Source organism: Oncorhynchus mykiss, chromosome 1 (assembly GCF_057628025.1).
Source record: "Oncorhynchus mykiss isolate SJ-2025 chromosome 1, ASM5762802v1, whole genome shotgun sequence".
Classification (NCBI taxonomy): Eukaryota; Metazoa; Chordata; class Actinopteri; order Salmoniformes; family Salmonidae; genus Oncorhynchus; species Oncorhynchus mykiss.
The window spans coordinates 20355535-20375543 of NC_143022.1; the positions used below are offsets into that span (position 1 = coordinate 20355535).

The following is a 20009-nucleotide window of genomic DNA, read 5'->3' on the forward strand; positions in this document are numbered from 1 at the left end:
AGGTGGTGTTGTCTACGAACTGGAGGGTGTGTGCGTTCCCGCAGCAACAGGGAAGATGGCAGCACTCACATCTCTCACCCAGGTAATGTTACTGGAATGTATTCAATATTATGCAGTGGACTTTCAGTCTAGCTGGTGTGCATGCTGATGACCTGCCGTTTTTAGTGGTGTGCTCTTTATCCAATTTGTATAAGAAAGAAGACAAATACCGAAGGTATTTAGCTTGCTAGCTGGATGGGACAAGGCCTTGACAGTAAGCTTGAAGAGAGTACCGTTAGAAAGCTAGTTAGCTAGCCTGGCTAGTGGGCTAGCTACCGTTAGCTTGCTTGAAAAATGAACAAGCTAGCTAACGTTAATGCTCATTTGAGGAAAGATATTTTGAGATATGTTTCATAAATATTTAGATGTAGATACAAGACAGAAGAGCAGGAGGTATGCAACCAAAACATACCAACATATTTCAACGTTAGTTAGCTATAGCGAGCTAGAAGGCTAGCTATATATAGTTAGCTAGGTAAGCTTAGATAGCTTGCCAGCTGAACAATACTAGCTAGCAAGCTACACAATTTGACTATTATAACATTGTAATAACACGAACAGTTACTGTAATAACAGTGTATTAATATATACATATTATTACACTGCTACACTGTGATAGCTATGAAGTGAGTAGTGATACCGTATGCCTGCAGCTACCTACTAGATGTGATCAATGATGACTGACCAGCTTGTGCGCTTATGTCGATGCTGGGTACTTTGCATTTTAAGTAAGATTGCAGAGAGGACCAGTTTTGTGTCAATCACATTAGCTAGGCTACATGATGCTTCTAGTTATTCCATTAAAACATGACAAAGATAGGCTTTTAGTGTTATTGGAGAACATGGATTTATAGCCCCTTTTGCCGTCTTATAATTCACACAATGCTTTAAGTTTAAAGAGCTCACAAAAGGTACTCAACAACTTGTCTATGGCCTATTAGAGGACATTCATATTTGATGTCATGGGACAGGAAATCCCTCTCTGGCTATTGTTTCTGACAGACCCTTAAGTGCATTTTTAAAGGATGGGTCCAGATGTCAGTAGTAGTTTGGTGGGGTGTGTCATGCTATTTGACGTAAGACAATGGATTCCAGCAGCTATTTGAAATAGTAATCTGAAAAACCTTTCCCCAATCAGCTGTCAAGTGGGAACCCTGTGTACGAGAACTTTTATAGACAGGTAAAATACATTTTTAAGTTTGGTTATCACATAGTCATATTATCTACATAGATTGGGGATCATTAAATGTCTTTATTGTTCAATGGATGCATTAAGACAACGCTAAACACATTCAACAGTATATAGTGAAGGTGTGGATAGAAACATTTAATCATTTGGTTTGCTGTGTGCTTGTTGCAAGGTGGACCCAGGAAACACGGGGAGAGTAGGGCCCACGGAAGCTGCGTTGTTCCTGAAGAAATCTGGCCTTCCTGATGTCACCTTGGGAAAGGTGGGTAGCACTGGTACTGTGTAGCACTGCCGGCCTCTGAAACCTTGGGCAGAGTGGCAGACATAAGGGAACAGTCTCGGACACTGTAGACGGATAAACTGTTCTGAAAGCAACCAGCAGGAAGTTATGTTTATTAGAGTGTCTCTGTCATTAAGGAGTAATATGAGCACCTCCACACAGGCATGCTTCAGTACTCCCAGAGGAATATAACTGGAAAAGATGACCACATCTTACGTCATTGCCTGGTCTGATTGGATCAATGTCGTTCCTTTCTATTTATCAGAACCTTTAGGATGTGTACTTGTTTCAGCTATATTTGGTGTACCGTTTGTACCCATCTTTTGTTTTACTTGTTACCTTGGTCTGTTTATGTCATACTCTGCTTTGAGTCTTAGCCTATTCTATCTCACCATCACATTCAGCTGGTTATCTGGGACTGTTATGCACATTGATTGTTATTTACTTTACTTTGTACACATTCCATAATGATTGTTGCACATTGACGCTTTAATTGATGTTTCCTTAGTTGATCATCTTGTTTGTGTTTGTCTCCCCTCAGATCTGGGATTTGGCAGACCCAGATGGGAAAGGGTTCTTGGACAAACAGGTAGAGAACTAATAATTTCCTCTCTTTGTGCGATGCCTTTGATTCTGTGGCCCTTGAGGGCAATTCAACTGGTATTTGTATGGTTCCCATAAACAATGCTGTTGTCCTGTCTTGTCTAATAGGGGTTCTATGTAGCTCTGCGGTTGGTGGCCTGTGCACAGAGCGGACAAGACGTCAGCCTCACTAGTCTGAACCTCACTATCCCTCCCCCAAAATTTGTGAGTATAATCCTAACTAGTACAATCCTAACAAGTACAATCCTAACTAGTACAATCCTACCTAGTACAATTCTAACGAGTACAGTCCTAACTAGTACATTCCTAACTAGTACATTCCTAACTACACACGTTTCATGATAGTTTTATGATGCGTTTATTTTCTCAAACTCTATATGTTTATATGTTTGGTTGGGAGATTGTAAAGTAAGCGTGAAGGTGAAGTTATTTTTAAAATTGTTTTGTTATAGAAGGACACTAGCAGCCCATCGCTCAGCACATCATCGGTCTCTAGTGAACCCCACTGGGCTGTGAGGGTGAGTCATGTTGAAACACCCCAGGACCATATGCTTGGTTGATACAGACATATTTTAGTTTTGTATCTTAGACTTTTTTAAAAATTGTATCATCCAAAACACTGAACAGAATTCAGAGAATCATCAGCAATGAGTTTACCTTTGTTTATCAATCACTCATTGTTATTTTTGTTCATTTTTTATTCCAGCCCGAAGAAAAGAGTAAATTCGATGGGATATTTGAAAGTCTTGCACCAGTCAGTGGACTGCTCTCTGGTGACAAAGTAAAACCAGTTCTAATCAACTCAAAACTACCTCTGGACGTGTTAGGAAAGGTTTGGGATCTTAGTGACATTGATAAAGATGGACATCTGGATCGAGATGAGTTTGCTGTGGTAAGGTGTACTCCAGTAAATTGTGGAATGACTAGATCTGAATAAACAAATATTTCACAGCTCACCTTCACATGTGTATAAGATTATAACTGACACAATAGTAAAACATAATAACTGTCTAATAACATTGGTAATAAGGCTTACTTGTAATAGCATTTGTAATGACTAGTAATAACTTCAGTCATCTTTGTTCTTTCCCCTCTGTTGTCCAGGCCATGCACCTGGTCTATCGGGCCCTGGAGAAGGAGCCGGTCCCCTCTGTTCTCCCCTCCTCTCTCATCCCTCCTAACAAGAGGAAGAAGTCTCTGGTTGGCTCCCTCCCTGGCACTGTGCCTGTGCTGCCCGCCAGCCCCCCGCCCCCCAAGGACAGCCTGCGCTCCACCCCTTCCCACGGCAGCATGAACTCCCTCAACAGTGCCGGCAGCCTTTCCCCCAAACACACACTCAAATCTGTGCAGGTAAACACACACACACACACACACACACACACACACACACACACACACACATTTAACATGTGAGATGTGTGTGTGATAATGCGTGTAATCTCTTCTCCATGTCAGCACTCAGTGAACTGGGTGGTCCCGGTGACAGACAGAGGACGCTTTGATGAAATCTTCCTGAAGACAGACTTGGATCTGGATGGCTTTGTCAGCGGAATGGAAGTCAAGGACATCTTCATGCACTCAGGGCTGCCCCAGAATCTACTGGCACATATATGGTAGGAGAGACTGACTGATGACTGATGCCACCTGATTACCGGACTGAAGTTGACTGTATTACTCATGTTGTTATTATTGTGTGTCCAGGGCCCTGGCAGACACCAGGCAGATGGGGAAGCTGACGCGGGAGCAGTTTGCTCTGGCCATGCACTTCATCCAGCAGAAAGTCAGCAAAGGCATGGACCCTCCTCAGGCCCTGACCCCTGACATGATCCCTCCTTCAGAGAGAGGCACTCCCGTTCCAGTGTGTACCACTCCCTCCCATGTACGCATTCATGCACCACACACACACACACACATACACACTCTTTCTATAGGTTGTTTTCAATAAAGCGTCACAATACATTAGATTTGGCTGTTGGGGGGCAAGGAGACCCCCAGCTTCGCTAAAAGCATTGATAACTATGTACCGCTTTCAAGGGATTGTTAAATAAATGTTATAACTATTTGGTTTAAATAAATCACCTATTGCGCATAGTCAGAACTACAAGTTTCAGATTATTCCATGCAAAGCAATTGCGCACATTTATCTCTGTCATCAGAGTTTACAGAAAGTACCTGCCTTCTTATCATGATCAGTAAACATCAATTATCATGTCATTTCAGATATGTAAAGGGCCCTATCCATTTGGCATGTGGCTAGTTAAGCAAACAACATAATTTAGCTTGCTTCATCAGACATTAGGCTTTTGAAAAGAGCTTGACATCGACAAGTCCTCGTCCTGGTAAAGCTGTCAGTCGGACTCCTGTCATCACCACTATAAATGGCAAGCAAATCAAACAATGTGTTGATATAGCCATCTAGTTTATCCCCTGAAAGTTAACTTGTTAACTAGCCATATTGATGTGATCTGTTATTAGCTAGCTAGCCAATTTGACTTGGTCCATCAATCTACAGTGGGGCAAAAAAGTATTTAGTCAGCCACCAATTGTGCAAGTTCTCCCACTTAAAAAGATGAGAGAGGACTGTAATTTTCATCATAGGTACACTTCAACTATGACAGACAAAATGAGAAAAAAAATTCAGAAAATCACATTGTAGGATTTTTAATTAATTAATTAGTTTATACACTTTTAGACATATAACACAGTTAAAAAAATATCTAATCCTGTATTCATTTCTGGGATTGACACTCAATTTGTCTCATGGCTAGGAATCATTAATGTGTTCAGTAGGAAGTCTTCATCCCTTGTTTCTATCCACAGAGTATGTCTGGGTATGTGACCCCTGTGAGCTCTGAGATGGCTGCTCTGTCTGAGATGAGGCGGGTGAGTGACATCCTCCCATATTTTGCTTTTTGAAAATGTGTGAGCATTTTCCATGGCCCTGCTTCCAGGTGCTTGGTTTAAAAGCGTGGAGGGAGGGACTTTGATCCTCTGATAAGAAATACTTGTTTTGGCAGCCAGGGAGTGTTATGTAACTACATTATTGAGCTGTGGAGAGAGTATCCTCTTGATGGACATAACTATTCATTGATTGATTTGGTGTGAAATTATATTTATATGGTTCGGAACCGTGGTTCGGAATTGTGATGTGCTTTGTGTGTGTAGACTGCTGCGATCCTGCTCCAGTCTGGTGCTTAGACCCTACCAGGAGCTTACTGCACACTCTTTTCTTCTTTACCCTAACCTAAACGCTGCTGAATGCCGCTTTCTGGGTTATATCTCTGTATCAGCAAATAATGTTCAAGTTCTGGGTAGGTAACTGGTAAAACTCGACAAATGCTTTCGATGGCTCACGAGACAGAAACCCAATGATGAAAAGCATTTGTGAGAACTCTGGCTGTGAATGGTGGTGTGACTTGACCTCCTGAGTTTCCTAACCATGGCGATGGTGACCGGCTCCCCTCAGACATTGTTGCACTCGTCCCGTCGCCCGTCCCTCTGTGATGCTTCCTTCCCTGTGATCTCTCTCTCTATATACCCTCTGGTTTGGTCTGGATGGTTTGATGTCGTGGCATTCTGGCTCTCAGGCTATCTAAGAATAGGGCTAACTTTCTTTCTCTTCTTCTCTTTCTCTTCTTCTCTTTCTCTTTCTCTTCTTCTTTTTCTCTTTCTGTCCATCCACAGGACAGCTCCAGTTCTGTTGGGTCAGGGTCAGAGTTCACTGGAATCAAGGAGCTTGATGACATCAGTCAAGAGATCGCTCAGCTGCAGAGGTAATTCACAACACTGTGGAAATATCAAAGGGGTTATTTTCTTTCAAAGTGATCTCAAATTGTAATTTATTTCTCATCATGCAACATTTGTGCCACTGACAATGATCCAGAATCCCGTACCTTAAAAACACACCGTCTTTAGGGATGTCGTTTTTTCAGATATTTTTTGCTTTGTTATGTCATATCCAGCTTATGTCACCCTGTATGAGATCCTCTCTTCATTTCCTTTTCATCAATCATCACTCAACATAGCTCTGACTTGATATAGTTAGACATTGCGGTTTTACAGCTGTAGTTTAACCTAAACGCAATAAAAGTAGCAACTACAGATGTAGGATCTTAATTTGATCACCCTGTTGAAAGATAACTTTCCTGCAATGCAAGAAATATTAAACTTAGTAGTTTATTTGAGGTTTTAAAAGGCTTCTGAAGTTTGACATTTCCACTTTGAAATGTCCCTTACGAAAATGTATCAACCCCTGCAGAACCACCTACTAAATTCCATTCATTATCATCTTAAAAAAACATATTCTTAAAAACTGGAAATCAACCAATCCTTCGTCATTAATGCAATGGAAAGGTCAATTGCTTTATTATCTAAAAATGGAAAGTGCGTGGGCAACGGGGTGCAGTTTGACACCATGTGGTAGAAAGTGATGCGGACGCTGAAGATGTGGGTGTGTGCTAGTGGGTCTGGGCAGGTGTGATGTTGTTGATGTTTGTTTGATGTTGTCATTTGTATGTGTATGTTTTGTATTGTTTATATAATGTAAAAAATACAATAATAAGTCCATTAATTATAATAATAATTTCCTGTTGCTAAAGGATTATTTTCCTGCTGCAGCAAACTGACTCGAATTAAGATTCTACATCTGTATACTGTTTTGTGTTTTAATATATCGTTATGCTATCTACACACTAGAACTCAGGGCATAAAATGCACACTTCAAAGGAGAAGACAGGTCACAGCTGGTGGTCCTTCCCTCATCCCCTCTCATCCCACCTCATCTCCGCTCATCCCACCTCATCCCCCCCTCCAACCTTCCTTTACTGTGTGTATTTTATCAATCTTTTGTTTTCACCACATACTTTACATGCTGCGTCAGCAATCTTGCTTTTACACACTGGAATGCTCTCAGGTAACCCTCTCTTTGCTGTCACAGTCTGTCCTTTTTCTTTTGTTGTTTTGTGTGGAGGAGGAGGGAAGGAAAGGAGGGGGAGGAGTGGAGGAGGGAAGGAAGGAGGAGGAGAGAAGGAAGGAGGTAGAGAGGGAGGAGGAGGAGAGGGAGGTATAGGAGAGAAGGGAGGAGGAGGAGAGGGAGGAGGAGGGAAGGAAAGGAGGGGGAGGAGTGGAGGAGGGAAGGAAGGAGGAGGAGAGAAGGAAGGAGGTAGAGAGGGAGGAGGAGGAGAGGGAGGTATAGGAGAGAAGGGAGGAGGAGGAGAGGGAGGAGGAGGGAAGGAAAGGAGGGGGAGGAGTGGAGGAGGGAAGGAAGGAGGAGGAGAGGGAGGAGGAGGGAAGGAAAGGAGGGGGAGGAGTGGAGGAGGGAAGGAAGGAGGAGGAGAGAAGGAAGGAGGTAGATAGGGAGGAGGAGGAGAGGGAGGTATAGGAGAGAAGGGAGGAGGAGGGAAGGAAAGGAGGGGGAGGAGTGGAGGAGGGAAGGAAGGAGGAGGAGAGAAGGAAGGAGGTAGAGAGGGAGGAGGAGGAGAGGGAGGTATAGGAGAGAAGGGAGGAGGAGGAGAGGGAGGAGGAGGGAAGGAAAGGAGGGGGAGGAGTGGAGGAGGGAAGGAAGGAGGAGGAGAGAAGGAAGGAGGTAGAGAGGGAGGAGGAGGAGAGGGAGGTATAGGAGAGAAGGGAGGAGGAGGAGAGGGAGGAGGAGGGAAGGAAAGGAGGGGGAGGAGTGGAGGAGGGAAGGAAGGAGGAGGAGAGAAGGAAGGAGGTAGAGAGGGAGGAGGAGGAGAGGGAGGTATAGGAGAGAAGGGAGGAGAGAAGGAGGGAGGAGGAGGGAAGGAAGGAGGAGGAGAGGGAGGAGGAGGGAAGGAAGGAGGAGGAGATTGAGGAGGAGGGAAGGAAGGAGGAGGAGAGGGAGGAGTAGGAGAGAAGGAGGGAGGAGGAGGGAAGGAAGGAGGAGGAGATTGAGGAGGAGGAGAGGGAGGAGGAGGAAATGGGAGGAGTAGGAGAGAAGGAAGGAGGAGGAGAGGGAGGAGGAGGAGATAAGGAAGGAGGAGGAGGAGAGGGAGGAGTGGGAGAGAAGGAAGGAGGAGGAGAGGGAGGAGGAGAAGAGAAGGAAGGAGGAGGAGAGAAGGAAGGAGGAGTAGGAGAGAAGGAAGTGGGAGGAGAGGTATGAGGAGGAGAGGGAGGAGGAGGAGAGAAGGAAGGAGGAGGGGGGACTGTCTGGTTCTACCCTGTTGGTTGATGGTTGTGTGTGTTTGTCTCTCTCTCAGGGAGAAATTCACCCTGGAGCAGGACATTAGAGATGCTGAGGAGGCCATCAGACACAAGTCCTCAGAGGTGCAGGTGAGCAGGCATACCACTTTTTATTAAAGGGAACACTTAAACAACACAATGTAACTCCAAGTCAATCACACTTCTGTGAAATCAAACTGTCCACTTAGGAAGCAACACTGATTTCCAATACATTTCACATGCTGTTGTGCAAATGGAATAGACAACAGGTGGAAATTATAGGCAATTAGCAAGACACCACCAATAAAGGAGTGGTTCTGCAGGTGGTGACCATAGACCACTTCTCAGTTCCTATGCTTCCTGGCTGATGTTTTGGTCACTTTTGAATGCTGGCGGTGCTTTCACTCTAGTGGTAGCATGAGACGGAGTCTACAACCCACACAAGTGGCTCAGGTAGTGCAGCTCTTCAAGGATGGCACATCAATGCGAGCTATGGCAAGAAGGTTTGCTGTGTCTGTCAGCGTAGTGTCCAGAGCATGGAGGAGCTACCAGGAGACAGGCCAGTACATCAGGAGACGTGGAGAAGGCCGTAGGAGGGCAACAACCCAGCAGCAGGACCGCTACCTCCGCCTTTGTGCAAGGAGGAGCACTGCCTCCAGCAGGCCACAAATGTGCATGTGTCTGCTCAAACGGTCAGAAACAGACTACATGAGGGTGGTATGAGGGCCCGACGTCCACAGGTGGGGGTTGTGCTTACAGCCCAACACCGTGCAGGACGTTTGGCATTTGCCAGAGAACACCAAGATTGGCAAATTCGCCAATGGCGCCCTGTGCTCTTCACAAATGAAAGCAGGTTCACACTGAGCACATGTGACAGACGTGACAGAGTCTGGAGACGCCGTGGAGAACGTTCTGCTGCCTGCAACATCCTCCAGCATGACCGGTTTGGCGGTGGGTCAGTCATGGTGTGGGGTGGCATTTCTTTGTGGGGCCGCACAGCCCTCCATGTGCTCGCCAGAGGTAGCCTGACTGCCATTAGGTACCGAGATGAGATCCTCAGACCCCTTGTGAGACCATATGCTGGTGTGGTTGGCCCTGGGTTCAACCTCATGTGGCTGGAGTGTGTCAGCAGTTCCTGCAAGAGGAAGGCATTGATGCTATGGACTGGCCCGCCCGTTCCCCAGACCTGAATCCAATTGAGCACATCTGGGACATCATGTCTCGCTCCATCCACCAACGCCACGTTGCACCACAGACTGTCCAGGAGTTGGCGGATGCTTTAGTCCCGGTCTGGGAGGAGATCCCTCAGGAGACCATCCGCCACCTAATCAAGAGCATGCCCAGGCGTTGTAGGGAGGTCATACAGGCACGTGGAGGCCACACACACTACTGAGCCCCATTTTGACTTGTTTTAAGGACATTACATCAAAGTTGGATCAGCCTGTAGTGTGGTTTTCCACTTTAATTTTGAGTGTGACTCCAAATCCAGACCTCCATGGGTTGTTAAATTTGATTTCCATTGATAATTTTTGTGTGATTTTGTTGTCAGCACATTCAACTATGTAAAGGAAAAAGTATTTAATAAGAATATTTCATTCATTCAGGTCTAGAATGTGTATATTTAAATATTTAAATGTGATATGGTGGTTCTCCAAATTGAAGTATTGTGATGAATCAGGAATGTACAGTTTATCCAAAACACACTATTTCAATTATGAAATTAATCTTCCCCCAAACCAATATCCTCTTTCCCCCCCATCTGTCCATCAGGAGATGCAGAACGACCTGGACAGAGAGACGTGCAGTCTGCAGGAGCTGGAGGCCCAGAAGCAGGATGCCCAGGAGCGGCTGGAGGAGATGGATCAGCAGAAGGCCAAGCTGGAGGACATGCTCAACGACGTCAGGATCCAGTGCAACGAGGAGTCCCAAATGGTGAGAGGGATGGAATGGTCATGTAGTAGCCGTGGAATCAATATGAAACATATCCATAGCTACTTTTCACTATCAATCTGGTAGACAGACCTTCCATCCTTACATTGGTGGACAAAGCTTACATTGTCCACTTTTTCTTTCTTCCCCTCTGTCTGTTGCTCTCAATCTCTTTCTCTACCTCAGATCTCATCTCTGCAGAACCAGATCCACTCCCAGGAGACAGACCTGCAGAGCCAGGAGGAGGAACTGAGCCGAGCTAAAGCAGACCTGAACCGGCTGCAGTTGGAGGAGAGCCAGATGGAACAGAGCCTGACTGCCGGCAAGTTCCAGCTGGAGACCATCATCAGGTCCCTCAAAGCTACCCAGGACGAGATCAACCAGGTGAGAGAGAACCACTGGGGCCAGGTAGTGAGAGAGGAGAAGGAACAGGAATGTTCCCAGTCAGATATGCAGAGGTCCCAGACACAGTGATGTCCTGTTGGGGATCGGGCTAAGGACAAGGACCACAACCTTACCTGATTCACACAATAGATCTAACCCGAACCATGCTGGCTCTGATATTTCATTGTCGCACTATCCTTTCCTTGCATGGTTTCAGCACAGCTATCTATGGTGGATGCATAACCAGGCAATTCAGCTCAGCATGGCTTGGCTCTGTTTTGTCCTGTGGTGTGAACCAGGCTGATGTGTCTGGGATGTGAGAGGACCTGTTGCAAGACACTTTCTAATGTGACCACCAGGGGGAGACTGTGTCATGAATGGCGGAAACAACCAGATTCAATTTGGGCTCGGTTCATTCCCCCTTGAGTTCTATCCTCTCATTTCTCTGAAAGATATTCAGCATAGACTGGACATTTAAGGCATACTTCATTTTCAGTGAAGTTCTAGGGAAGTTGTTTTAGAGAGAAATGTAATATATTCCGTTATTATATTTTAAAGTGCATGTCATCGTCGTCAACCCATCTTGAATTAATTTGGAGATATCAGCTGGTTCTCAGTCCTCTGCCAGGTTTGGGTGTGGCAGTTTCAGTTAGAGAACCAGCTGTTTTACCTCTGCTTTCTGCATCATCTGAATCATCATATCTGACATGACTTCCACATGCCACAGCCCACGCCTCAGATCTCACATCTCTCATATCACCCGAGAAAGGATGCTGAGCCATAGATGGCTGTGTTGTCTTTTATAGGTGGGGACGTCCTTGCCATTGCATCGAAGTAAGTGAAAGATGATCCGTTCTCATCTACTCTCATGAACAAATGGCAGCACTTCCATGCTCATCAGGACCAAATCATATTGACTCTAATATCAGAATTCGTCACTCTTCTCTCAGTAAATTTGAATTATATTGAGATTACACCACCATAGTTTATGTTGTATTCTCAGCCCACCATCTGTGAGGAGCCAAGGGGAATACCAGTACTCAGCTGTAGCCACTTTATGATTATTTTTGTTGTGTTGGCTCTTTTTGGTTTAGTCTCTCAAGGACATATTGAAATAAAATGGAAAAAGTAATCACAACCTTATGTACAAACACTTGGACATGGCTGGCTCCAAGCACAAGTGACGTAAGTGGTCTCTTAGGGCCCCAGCCACAAGTTAGAATAGTAGAATGCACAAGGTGAAGTTTTGAAATTTGGTTGTGCATCAGCAGTTTTCCTTTTGTTATGTTAGTCAATGACAGTCACTCAATTGTCACACACTAACATTTTTTTGGTTGGTGAATTAGTCTAGCCAATTATCAAAACTTGTAGTAATCATGTCCGATTTACCGACCAGACATGAAGGGCACATGCCCAGGGGCCCTGACCTCCAGGTGGCCCCCATGGATTTTCTTAGCTACTCTCACTTAGATATCATTTTACCATGGCAAAAATCATGGCAAAATGTGTAGAATTTCAAAAAACCTGCTTTAAAAGGGCAACATTTTCTCCTTGCCTTATGGCAAATTGTGTAAAATTGCAGGAAATGAACTTAAAAACTTTTAAATGTTTTCTCAGCGGTCAACAGGGGGGCCACGGGATTTTACCTACGAGATTGGGTGGGGGGCCCAACCAAATCTCACTTAGGACCCCAAAAAGTCTAGAGCCAGCTCAGCACATGGACCACAGCATCCTGCATTCACATAGGACGGTGTTGTTACCCTAACAACCATGACATTCTCTGTGTTGAAAGAAACCCTACATTAACCTACTGTGTATGTGCTGTGCTGTTCCTCCAGGCTCGCAGTAAGCTGTCTCAGATCCAGGACAGCCAGCAGGAGATGAATAAGAGCATTGAGCAGTACAACAGCACCTTAAATGGGACACACAGAGGCAGCATGACCAACCTGGCTGACATGAGCGAGGGATTCCCCGACCGCGAGAACGGAGACTTCGGCGCCGTGGTGAGGACACCACACTGTTTAAAAGGACAGGAGGTTGAATGAAGTCCTTATTACTACGGCCCAGAGTTTCTTTCCTGGCCACGTCATCTGGCTCTATTTGTAAACCTATAGTACCTAAGTGCATTGCAAGCCTGTAGAAGTAATATTTCTGAGAGGTAAATTGAGGTTGAATGGTTAGTGTCTAGTGGAGAACTGGTTAAACCTACAAAAGGCTCTCATTCTACTCTACTGAACACAGCTGGTACATTTGGACTTGAACAATGGATTGCAGCCCTAGTGTAATGTTGTAGTTAATTTCAGATCATGGTAATATGATGAGTCATTGAAACCTGCTGGCCTGGGTGTGAAATTAATCTGCTTGTCACCACTTTGAACAGCTGCAGAAAGCTGCAGCTAAAGAGACGATGATGGGAATATGCAAAACCTTCACCTGCAGAGAAAGGAGGTATCACTTCCATGATTTAGCATCAGAAATATTCCAATCAAACGTGCGACTCCACAATCTTAGATGGATTAATCCCATAGTTTGGTTGTATTTGATTTGCTTTCCGCATAATGTAATTATCTTGCCTTAAATACTCTCGCACAGTTATTTTACCTGGCAGCCCTCTGTTATTCCATCTTAAGCTTTATTACCTGTGCGTTTTGAAAGGGCTCGGACACTTAGCTCTTATTCTTAGTCCTAATTCTGGGCAGCATTGAATGTCATGGTGGACTGAATACAGGGATCATGGTCAGACTTCTTATTGAAATGAGAAGTCCTGCTAATGAAACATAACAAGTAAGTGTTTTCATAGCCAGGGCTCGTCTGGCCCGTGAAGGCAGGTTTTTTCTAGGGAAACCCGACAGACACCCTGAAGAATGTGGGCCCTAATAAGAGGTGTTTCCTACCGACTCGGGGGCTTTTTCATTGGGAACAGCTGAGTGCAGTGGGGCGCAGCAGACACCGAATGGACAAATTGCAGGAGAATGAAAATTGCCTGTGTGTTATTAAAGTGAAACTCAAGCTCAGGGGGCTCTGGTCTGGTCTGGAACCAGCCAGTCATAGTGGGGCTTCTCTAAAGGCACACATTCCTCTCTCCGAGGTCTCTGTTAGTGTTGTTGAACTCAAATTCCTCCACTTGAACCTGAGTGGGCCATAATTGGAATGTGAAGTATTTAATTTGATGGCCATCGTGTTTGGCAGCTTGGCGAGACTTAGCGGTCGACTGAATAAACAATGGAGTCGATCTGACTTGGTTTATCTCCTTAATGCCTGTCTGAGGGGAAAATGGTTGGAGATGGTGGCAGCATTTTAAGAGTAAGTAAACCGAAGCTCTCCAGAGCCAGACAGACAGACAGACATCAAAATCCCTATTTTTCTCCCCTTCTCAGGAGGACCCGTTCAAGGTGAATACATCTGGGTTCAATAGCGTCCCTCAGGAGATGCACACAGACCCTTTTCACTCCGAAGACCCCTTCAAGACAGACCCGTTCAAAGGTGCTGATTCTCTCTTTCCTCTCCCTCTCTCTTTTCTCTCCCTCTGCCTCTCTTTCCTCTCCCTCTCTCTCTTTCCTCCTCCTCGCTCTCTTTCCTCTCCCTCTCCCTCTCTCTCTTTCCTCTTCCCCTCTCTCTTTTTCTCTCCCTCTTTCTTTCCCCCTCTCTCTCTTTCTTCTCCCTCCATCTACACTCTCTTTCCTCTCCCTCTCTCTCTTTCCTCTCCCTCTCTCTCTTTCCTCTCTGTCTCTCTTTCCACTCCCTCCGTCTCCTCTCCCTCTTTCTCTTTCCTCTCGCTCTCTCTCTTTCCTCTCTCTCTTTCCTCTCCCTCTCTCTGCTGTCCCTCTCTCGTCTCTTTCTCTCGCTCTCTCGCTCTCTCTCTCTCTCTCTCTTTAGATGACCAATTCCAGCGTTTTAGCTTTTGTCCTCTTTGGCATAGCTTCTGATTCCCCCCCACTTGATTCTTCTCCTATAGGTGACCCCTTCCAAAATGACCCTTTTGCAAAGCAGTCATCACTACCAGCCGCTGCAGGTATTTATTTATTCACAACACATGAGTTTAATTATACATGGACATCACAGGAGTTTGGTGGCACCTTAATTGGGGAGGAGGGGCTCGTGGTAATGACTGGAGCGGAATAGGTGGAATGGTATCAACACATCAAACACATGGTTTCCAGGTGTTTGATACCATTCCATTAGTTCCGTTCCAGACATTATTATGAGCCGTCCTCCCCTTAGCAGCCTCCACTGATGGACATACAATGCCATCCTCTTGTTATGTTAATGAAACTATGGAGCTGTGAAACAGGCTTTCACCTTCACACTTCTCTCTTTGTAATATTGTGAAATTTCTGTTCCCTTATCTTTACGATGAGGAAGAAAAAAAACACTGATGTTTTCATTGCAGCACTCACCTCGTTTACTCCTAACTGTAATTATAAGATAGATTCCAAATAAAATATTTGCTGGATATTGAATGTTATCTAAATGGTGATTGCCAAATATCTGTAGACACTTGTTGTGTTTGTCTTGCGTGATGGAGAATGGCTACATTCTCAGTGTTGACTATAGTAAAGTCAATGAGAGTTGAACACACATCATTTTGAACTGATATAAACAATATTCATAGAACATAGTGCCTGAACGTGGTTAAATGAGTCTTACTGAAAAGGTTAACCAAATGAGACATTATCTCAGCCACTATATGCTTTAGACTACACAGTACACCTGATTCATATAGCGTAGCTGTGTGAGGTTTACAGACCAGTCAGACTGGCCTGTGTGAAGGAAAGGTCATGTCTGATCCACAGTCTGCTCTCCTAGATCTCTCTCTCCACCCAGACCCCTTTGGGGGGGACCCCTTCAAAGAGACGGACCCCTTCAAGGCCTCGTCAGAAGACTTCTTCAAGAAGACCACCATCAAGGCAGACCCCTTCAGCACCACCGACCCTTTCAGTAAAAGTGCCACCCTCCCCACCAAGGTACAGGGAAGCCATCATGGCACCTTCTAACCACACTGAGTATATTTTATATATGGGTGTATAGACTGAGTATACAAAACATTAAGAACACTTTCTTAATATGAGTTGCAACCCCCCCCTTTCCTCTTAGAACAGCCTCAACTAATCGGGGCGTGGACTCTACAAGGTGTCGAAAGCATTCAACAGGGATGCTGGCCCATGTTGACTCCAATGCTTCCCACAGATGTGCCAAGTTGGCTGGATGTCCTTTGTGTGTTGGACCATTCTTGATACACACGGGAAACTGTTGAGCGTGAAAAACCCAGCAGCTTTGCAGTTCTTGACACAAACCAGTGTGCCTGGCACCTACTACCATACCCCGTTTGAAAGGCACTTATATATTTTGTCTTGCTCATTCATCCTCTGAATGACACACATACACAATCCATGTCTTAGTTGTCTCAAGGCTTAAAATCCTTCTTTAACCTGTCTCCTCCCCTTCATCTACACTGATTTGAAGTGGATTTAACAAAATAAAATAGACATAGCTTCCTAATGTTCCTAATGTTTGGTATACGCAGTGTATGTATGTAACTGTTTCTTTCTGCTTGTTCTTGCAGACAAGTCATTTTACAAGCAGCACAGACCCTTTCTTATCCATTAGCCCAAAACCCACCAGAGGCCCAGGACCAGGTACATGCTCAAATCTCTTTTTCCTATTCTCCTATTTCTCCTCACCCCAAGTTGTTTTTTGCCTACCTCTCTCCCCCTCTCCCCATCTCTTTCTTTGTCATGTATAAGCCTGCTTTCTGTATTCAGAGATAGAGAGATATACACTAGTGATGTGGAAAGTCACACTTCTTTACTTGCAAATGTATTTGGTGAATAAAGGTGATTCATTTTCCGGTGAGTTGCACAAGAGCACCCACACCTTTTTGGCCCAGCCTACTGTTGTCTGTGTATAAGCCTATAGGCCTTTGGCGTTGTGAGCTGTCTTAACCCGCAGAGCAGGTGACGAGAAGCACTGAAAATAGTTCCCATCTTTGACAATCCGTTTAAACCCTCCAACCCTTTTTTTCCCCTTCAAGTTTTTGAACACAGGGTAGGTCTCAGTCTGTGTTTGGGTGCTGGTGGTTAACAAATATCAGTGTAAAATAACACATTACCTCAAATAGAATTTGTATGGATAAGATGGGTAAAATGTTGACCCTAATGGTTTTAAGAGGGAAACAGTTGAGGTTCTTGTTTGATGTGATATTTTCCTAAGGTTCCCATTCTTAGCAGCACATGAACCACTTGAAACAGTCCCTGTGAAAACAAGAGATGCATTGTGGCTTGGGCCCAGAGGATGGCCCGTGGCAACTGAAATAGCCCCAGAGAGACCTTGGCCAGGGCCATCTGTAACTGTGCAAGTGTGTAGGTCCCATTCTCAATCAACCCCTTCACTTCTCTAGCGTTGCGCAAGAAAGTCCTCTTTTTATTTTCCCTAGGAAATTGCTGTAGTCCATATAAACACATTACACCATGCTGTACTGCAATAACATCGCCGTGCTAGAACACAGGGCAGGCTGTGGCAGTTGGATATTTGTAGGATCAGGTTTTCATGTTAGTTTGCCTATTGAACTTATGAGCCAGTGAAAAGGTGTCATGTTGGATACTTGATATTCAAATCTTTTCGCCAGCTCATTTTGTCACTCTTGACTGAAACTACACAGGGTTTCTACACAGTCAGGGGTGAAACAGTGAAACATAGATGCAACAGTGTGCCAACCTTTGAGCAATGACTCTGGAAGCACAACTCATATCCGTCTTGTTTAAAAAAAAAAAAATTCTAATAATGAAGTTAGCTTTATGCAATGTCTTTTTGAGTAATGACCCAATACACTTTTTTGTTTGTCTGAATGTGCGGTTTTTACCCACCAGCCAAGCTTCTGGGAGAGTGCCAGGGTTCTCATTTTGATTACGTTTCATACAGCACCCGTTCGAATACTTTGAATATTTATGCTGTGTAACCTAAACCCTGGACTAACGTTTCTTGAACATCTCATGTTGATATTTGCTCAGATCTCTTTGGTACTCTGGACCCCTTTGGAAGCAGCACTGCTTTTGGAGGCAGTAACAGCTCATTTGGCAGTATCAGTAACAGTGGGTTCGCAGACTTCAGCCAAATGTCAAAGATCAGAGACCCAATGGAAGGAAGAGGAGGTTTCCCAGAATACCAGCAGGTATTTCTACTAAAGACTATGAACTTTTACATTTTATTTATTTAATCATTAGACTGCACAATTCCTATCCAGAGGTATTTTTTCTAACGTCCTGATTTAACACCTTCACTGCACATCAGTGTTGATATGATTTGGAACTTATGGATAGTTGTGAAGTTACTGCTATTAGCTTCAGCTTTGGCATCTGAAGACTCATATATTCTCTCTCTCTCTCTCTCTCTCTCTCACTCTCTCACTCTCTCACTCTCTCTCTCTCTCTCTCTCTCTCTCTCTCACTCTCTCACTCTCTCACTCTCTCACTCTCTCACTCTCTCACTCTCTCACTCTCTCACTCTCTCTCTCTCTCTCTCTCTCTCTCTCTCTCTCTCTCTCTCTCTCTCTCTCTCTCTCTCTCTCTCCTTCCAGTCGGGGTTTGTGGAGGACCCATTCAGTAGGAATCAGGACGGCCCAGCTCTGCCGCCCAAGATGAGTGTTCCCCCCAGACCCAAACCTCCCAGTGGTGAGTGAGGCCCGAGGGGAAACGGAGAAATGAGGTGGAGTGGAGGGGTAGGAGAGAGAGAGAGACAAAGGGGCAGATAGAGAAACAGAGAGAGGGAAAGAGAAGGAAAAAAACTAGAGGAGGGTGAGGTTGTGGGTTAACCAAGGACGGGTAGTGCGTTAACCAAGGATGGGTAGTGCCTACCTTCTAGGTTTCACTATGAATAATACTACTTAACACCTTGTACCTTGATTAACACCACATTTTGCAATATAGGTTAATTTGATCTTGGTTCTGTGTTATAGAATTGTGATGGTTTAGTATCCCTTGGCCACTTCCCCTGAACCTCTTGGAACTACCCATCCCAGATCCGGGAGAATTGTCATCAACTACACTAATTAGCAAAGCGCAACGGTCAAAAAATATTACTAGAAAATATTAATATTCATGAAATCACAAGTGAAATATATTGAAACACAGCTGAGCCTTTTGTTAATCACCCAGTCATCTCAGATTTTGAAATGATGCTTTACAGCCAAAGCAAGACAAGTGTTTGTGTAAGTTTATCGATAGCCTAGCATAGCATTATGTCCAGCTGGCAGCAGGAAGCTTGGTCACGAAAATCAGAAAAGCAATCAAATGATTTGTTTACCTTTGATGAGCTTTGTTTTTTATAATCAATCCTCAAGGTGTTTTTCAAATATCTATTCAATAATATATCAACCGGGACAATTGGCTTTTCAGTAGGAGCGAGAGGAAAAATGACTACCTCTGTCTTTTACGCAATAATCACTCTGAGCCCTCAGCTTGCCACTTACGCAATGTAGTCGTTTACGCTCATTCTTCAACATAAAGGCGTGAAACTACGTCAAAATGCTGTAGACACCTTAGGGAATACGTAGACAAAGGAATCTGGTTGATATCCCTTTCAATGGCCAATAGGGGTGCATGGGAATACAACGGTTTCAAAAGGGTTTGCAGGGTTTCGCCTGCAATATCAGTTCTGTTATACTCACAGACAATATTTAGACAGTTTTGGAAACTTTAGAGTGTTTTCTATCCTAAGCTGTCAATTATATGCATATTCTAGCATCTGGTTCTGAGAAATAGGCGGTTTACTTTTTTTTTGTAACAGTATTTTTATTGGAATTTCACAATTTTCACCCATATTAAGAGATACAACAACAGAGACAAACCACACCAAAAAAAAAAAAAAAAAACAGCACTCACTTACACATACCTATGCATATATATATATACATACACACATGCATATACACATATATACGCGTACACACATACATACACACACATACATACATACCACCCACACCCATACATACGTACACCATTTTCCTCTTCCCGCTCGGTGCTTCTAATAGGCGGTTTACTTTGGGAACGTTATTTTTCCCCCCAAAAAAATAGTGCCCCCTAGTGTCAGGATTATTAATGGTCTTTCTCATCTCATTGTAAGTGTTGCCCTCTTTTGCTTGGATCTTCTAGTGACATACTCAGAAGAAGCTTGTGAGGATGAATGGTGTGGCTCATCACATATCTTCTGACTGTTAGAGCCTAGTTGACTAGAAGGAGTTGTAAGGGCCCTGAATACCCACTAGGCACACGCTGGTTGAATCAACGTTGTTTCCATGTCATTTCAACAAAATTACGTTGAACCAACGTGGAATAGACGTTGAATTGACGTCTGTGCCCGTAGGTAACACTCAGCTGGTGTCGCCTCCTCTCTTACCTCCGCATGAGTAGA

The 20009-nt window shown here is 44.4% G+C and overlaps 1 protein-coding gene across 11 annotated transcripts in view; it reads left to right on the forward strand.

Moving 5' to 3' along the window:
- eps15l1a (epidermal growth factor receptor pathway substrate 15 like 1a) overlaps positions 1–20009 on the forward strand; it is a 30723-nt gene continuing 10714 nt past the window's right edge. For 4 of the 11 annotated variants that reach the window (XM_036962367.2, XM_036962172.2, XM_036962239.2 and 1 more), the window contains exons 1-23: positions 1–82; positions 1178–1219; positions 1401–1490; positions 2050–2097; positions 2220–2315; positions 2564–2629; positions 2818–3003; positions 3216–3461; positions 3567–3724; positions 3813–3990; positions 4932–4994; positions 5796–5884; positions 6991–7023; positions 8327–8399; positions 10059–10220; positions 10404–10601; positions 12440–12604; positions 13979–14084; positions 14557–14613; positions 15408–15565; positions 16165–16237; positions 17609–17769; positions 18175–18268. In XM_036962367.2, the coding sequence (XP_036818262.1) occupies positions 56–82; positions 1178–1219; positions 1401–1490; positions 2050–2097; positions 2220–2315; positions 2564–2629; positions 2818–3003; positions 3216–3461; positions 3567–3724; positions 3813–3990; positions 4932–4994; positions 5796–5884; positions 6991–7023; positions 8327–8399; positions 10059–10220; positions 10404–10601; positions 12440–12604; positions 13979–14084; positions 14557–14613; positions 15408–15565; positions 16165–16237; positions 17609–17769; positions 18175–18268 (2569 nt within the window). In that variant the 5' untranslated portion in view covers positions 1–55. The remainder of the gene's footprint in view (positions 83–1177; positions 1220–1400; positions 1491–2049; positions 2098–2219; positions 2316–2563; positions 2630–2817; positions 3004–3215; positions 3462–3566; positions 3725–3812; positions 3991–4931; positions 4995–5795; positions 5885–6990; positions 7024–8326; positions 8400–10058; positions 10221–10403; positions 10602–12439; positions 12605–13978; positions 14085–14556; positions 14614–15407; positions 15566–16164; positions 16238–17608; positions 17770–18174; positions 18269–20009) is intronic. The other 7 variants (XM_021578432.3, XM_090200961.1, XM_090201196.1 and 4 more) reach the window with 3 other exon arrangements.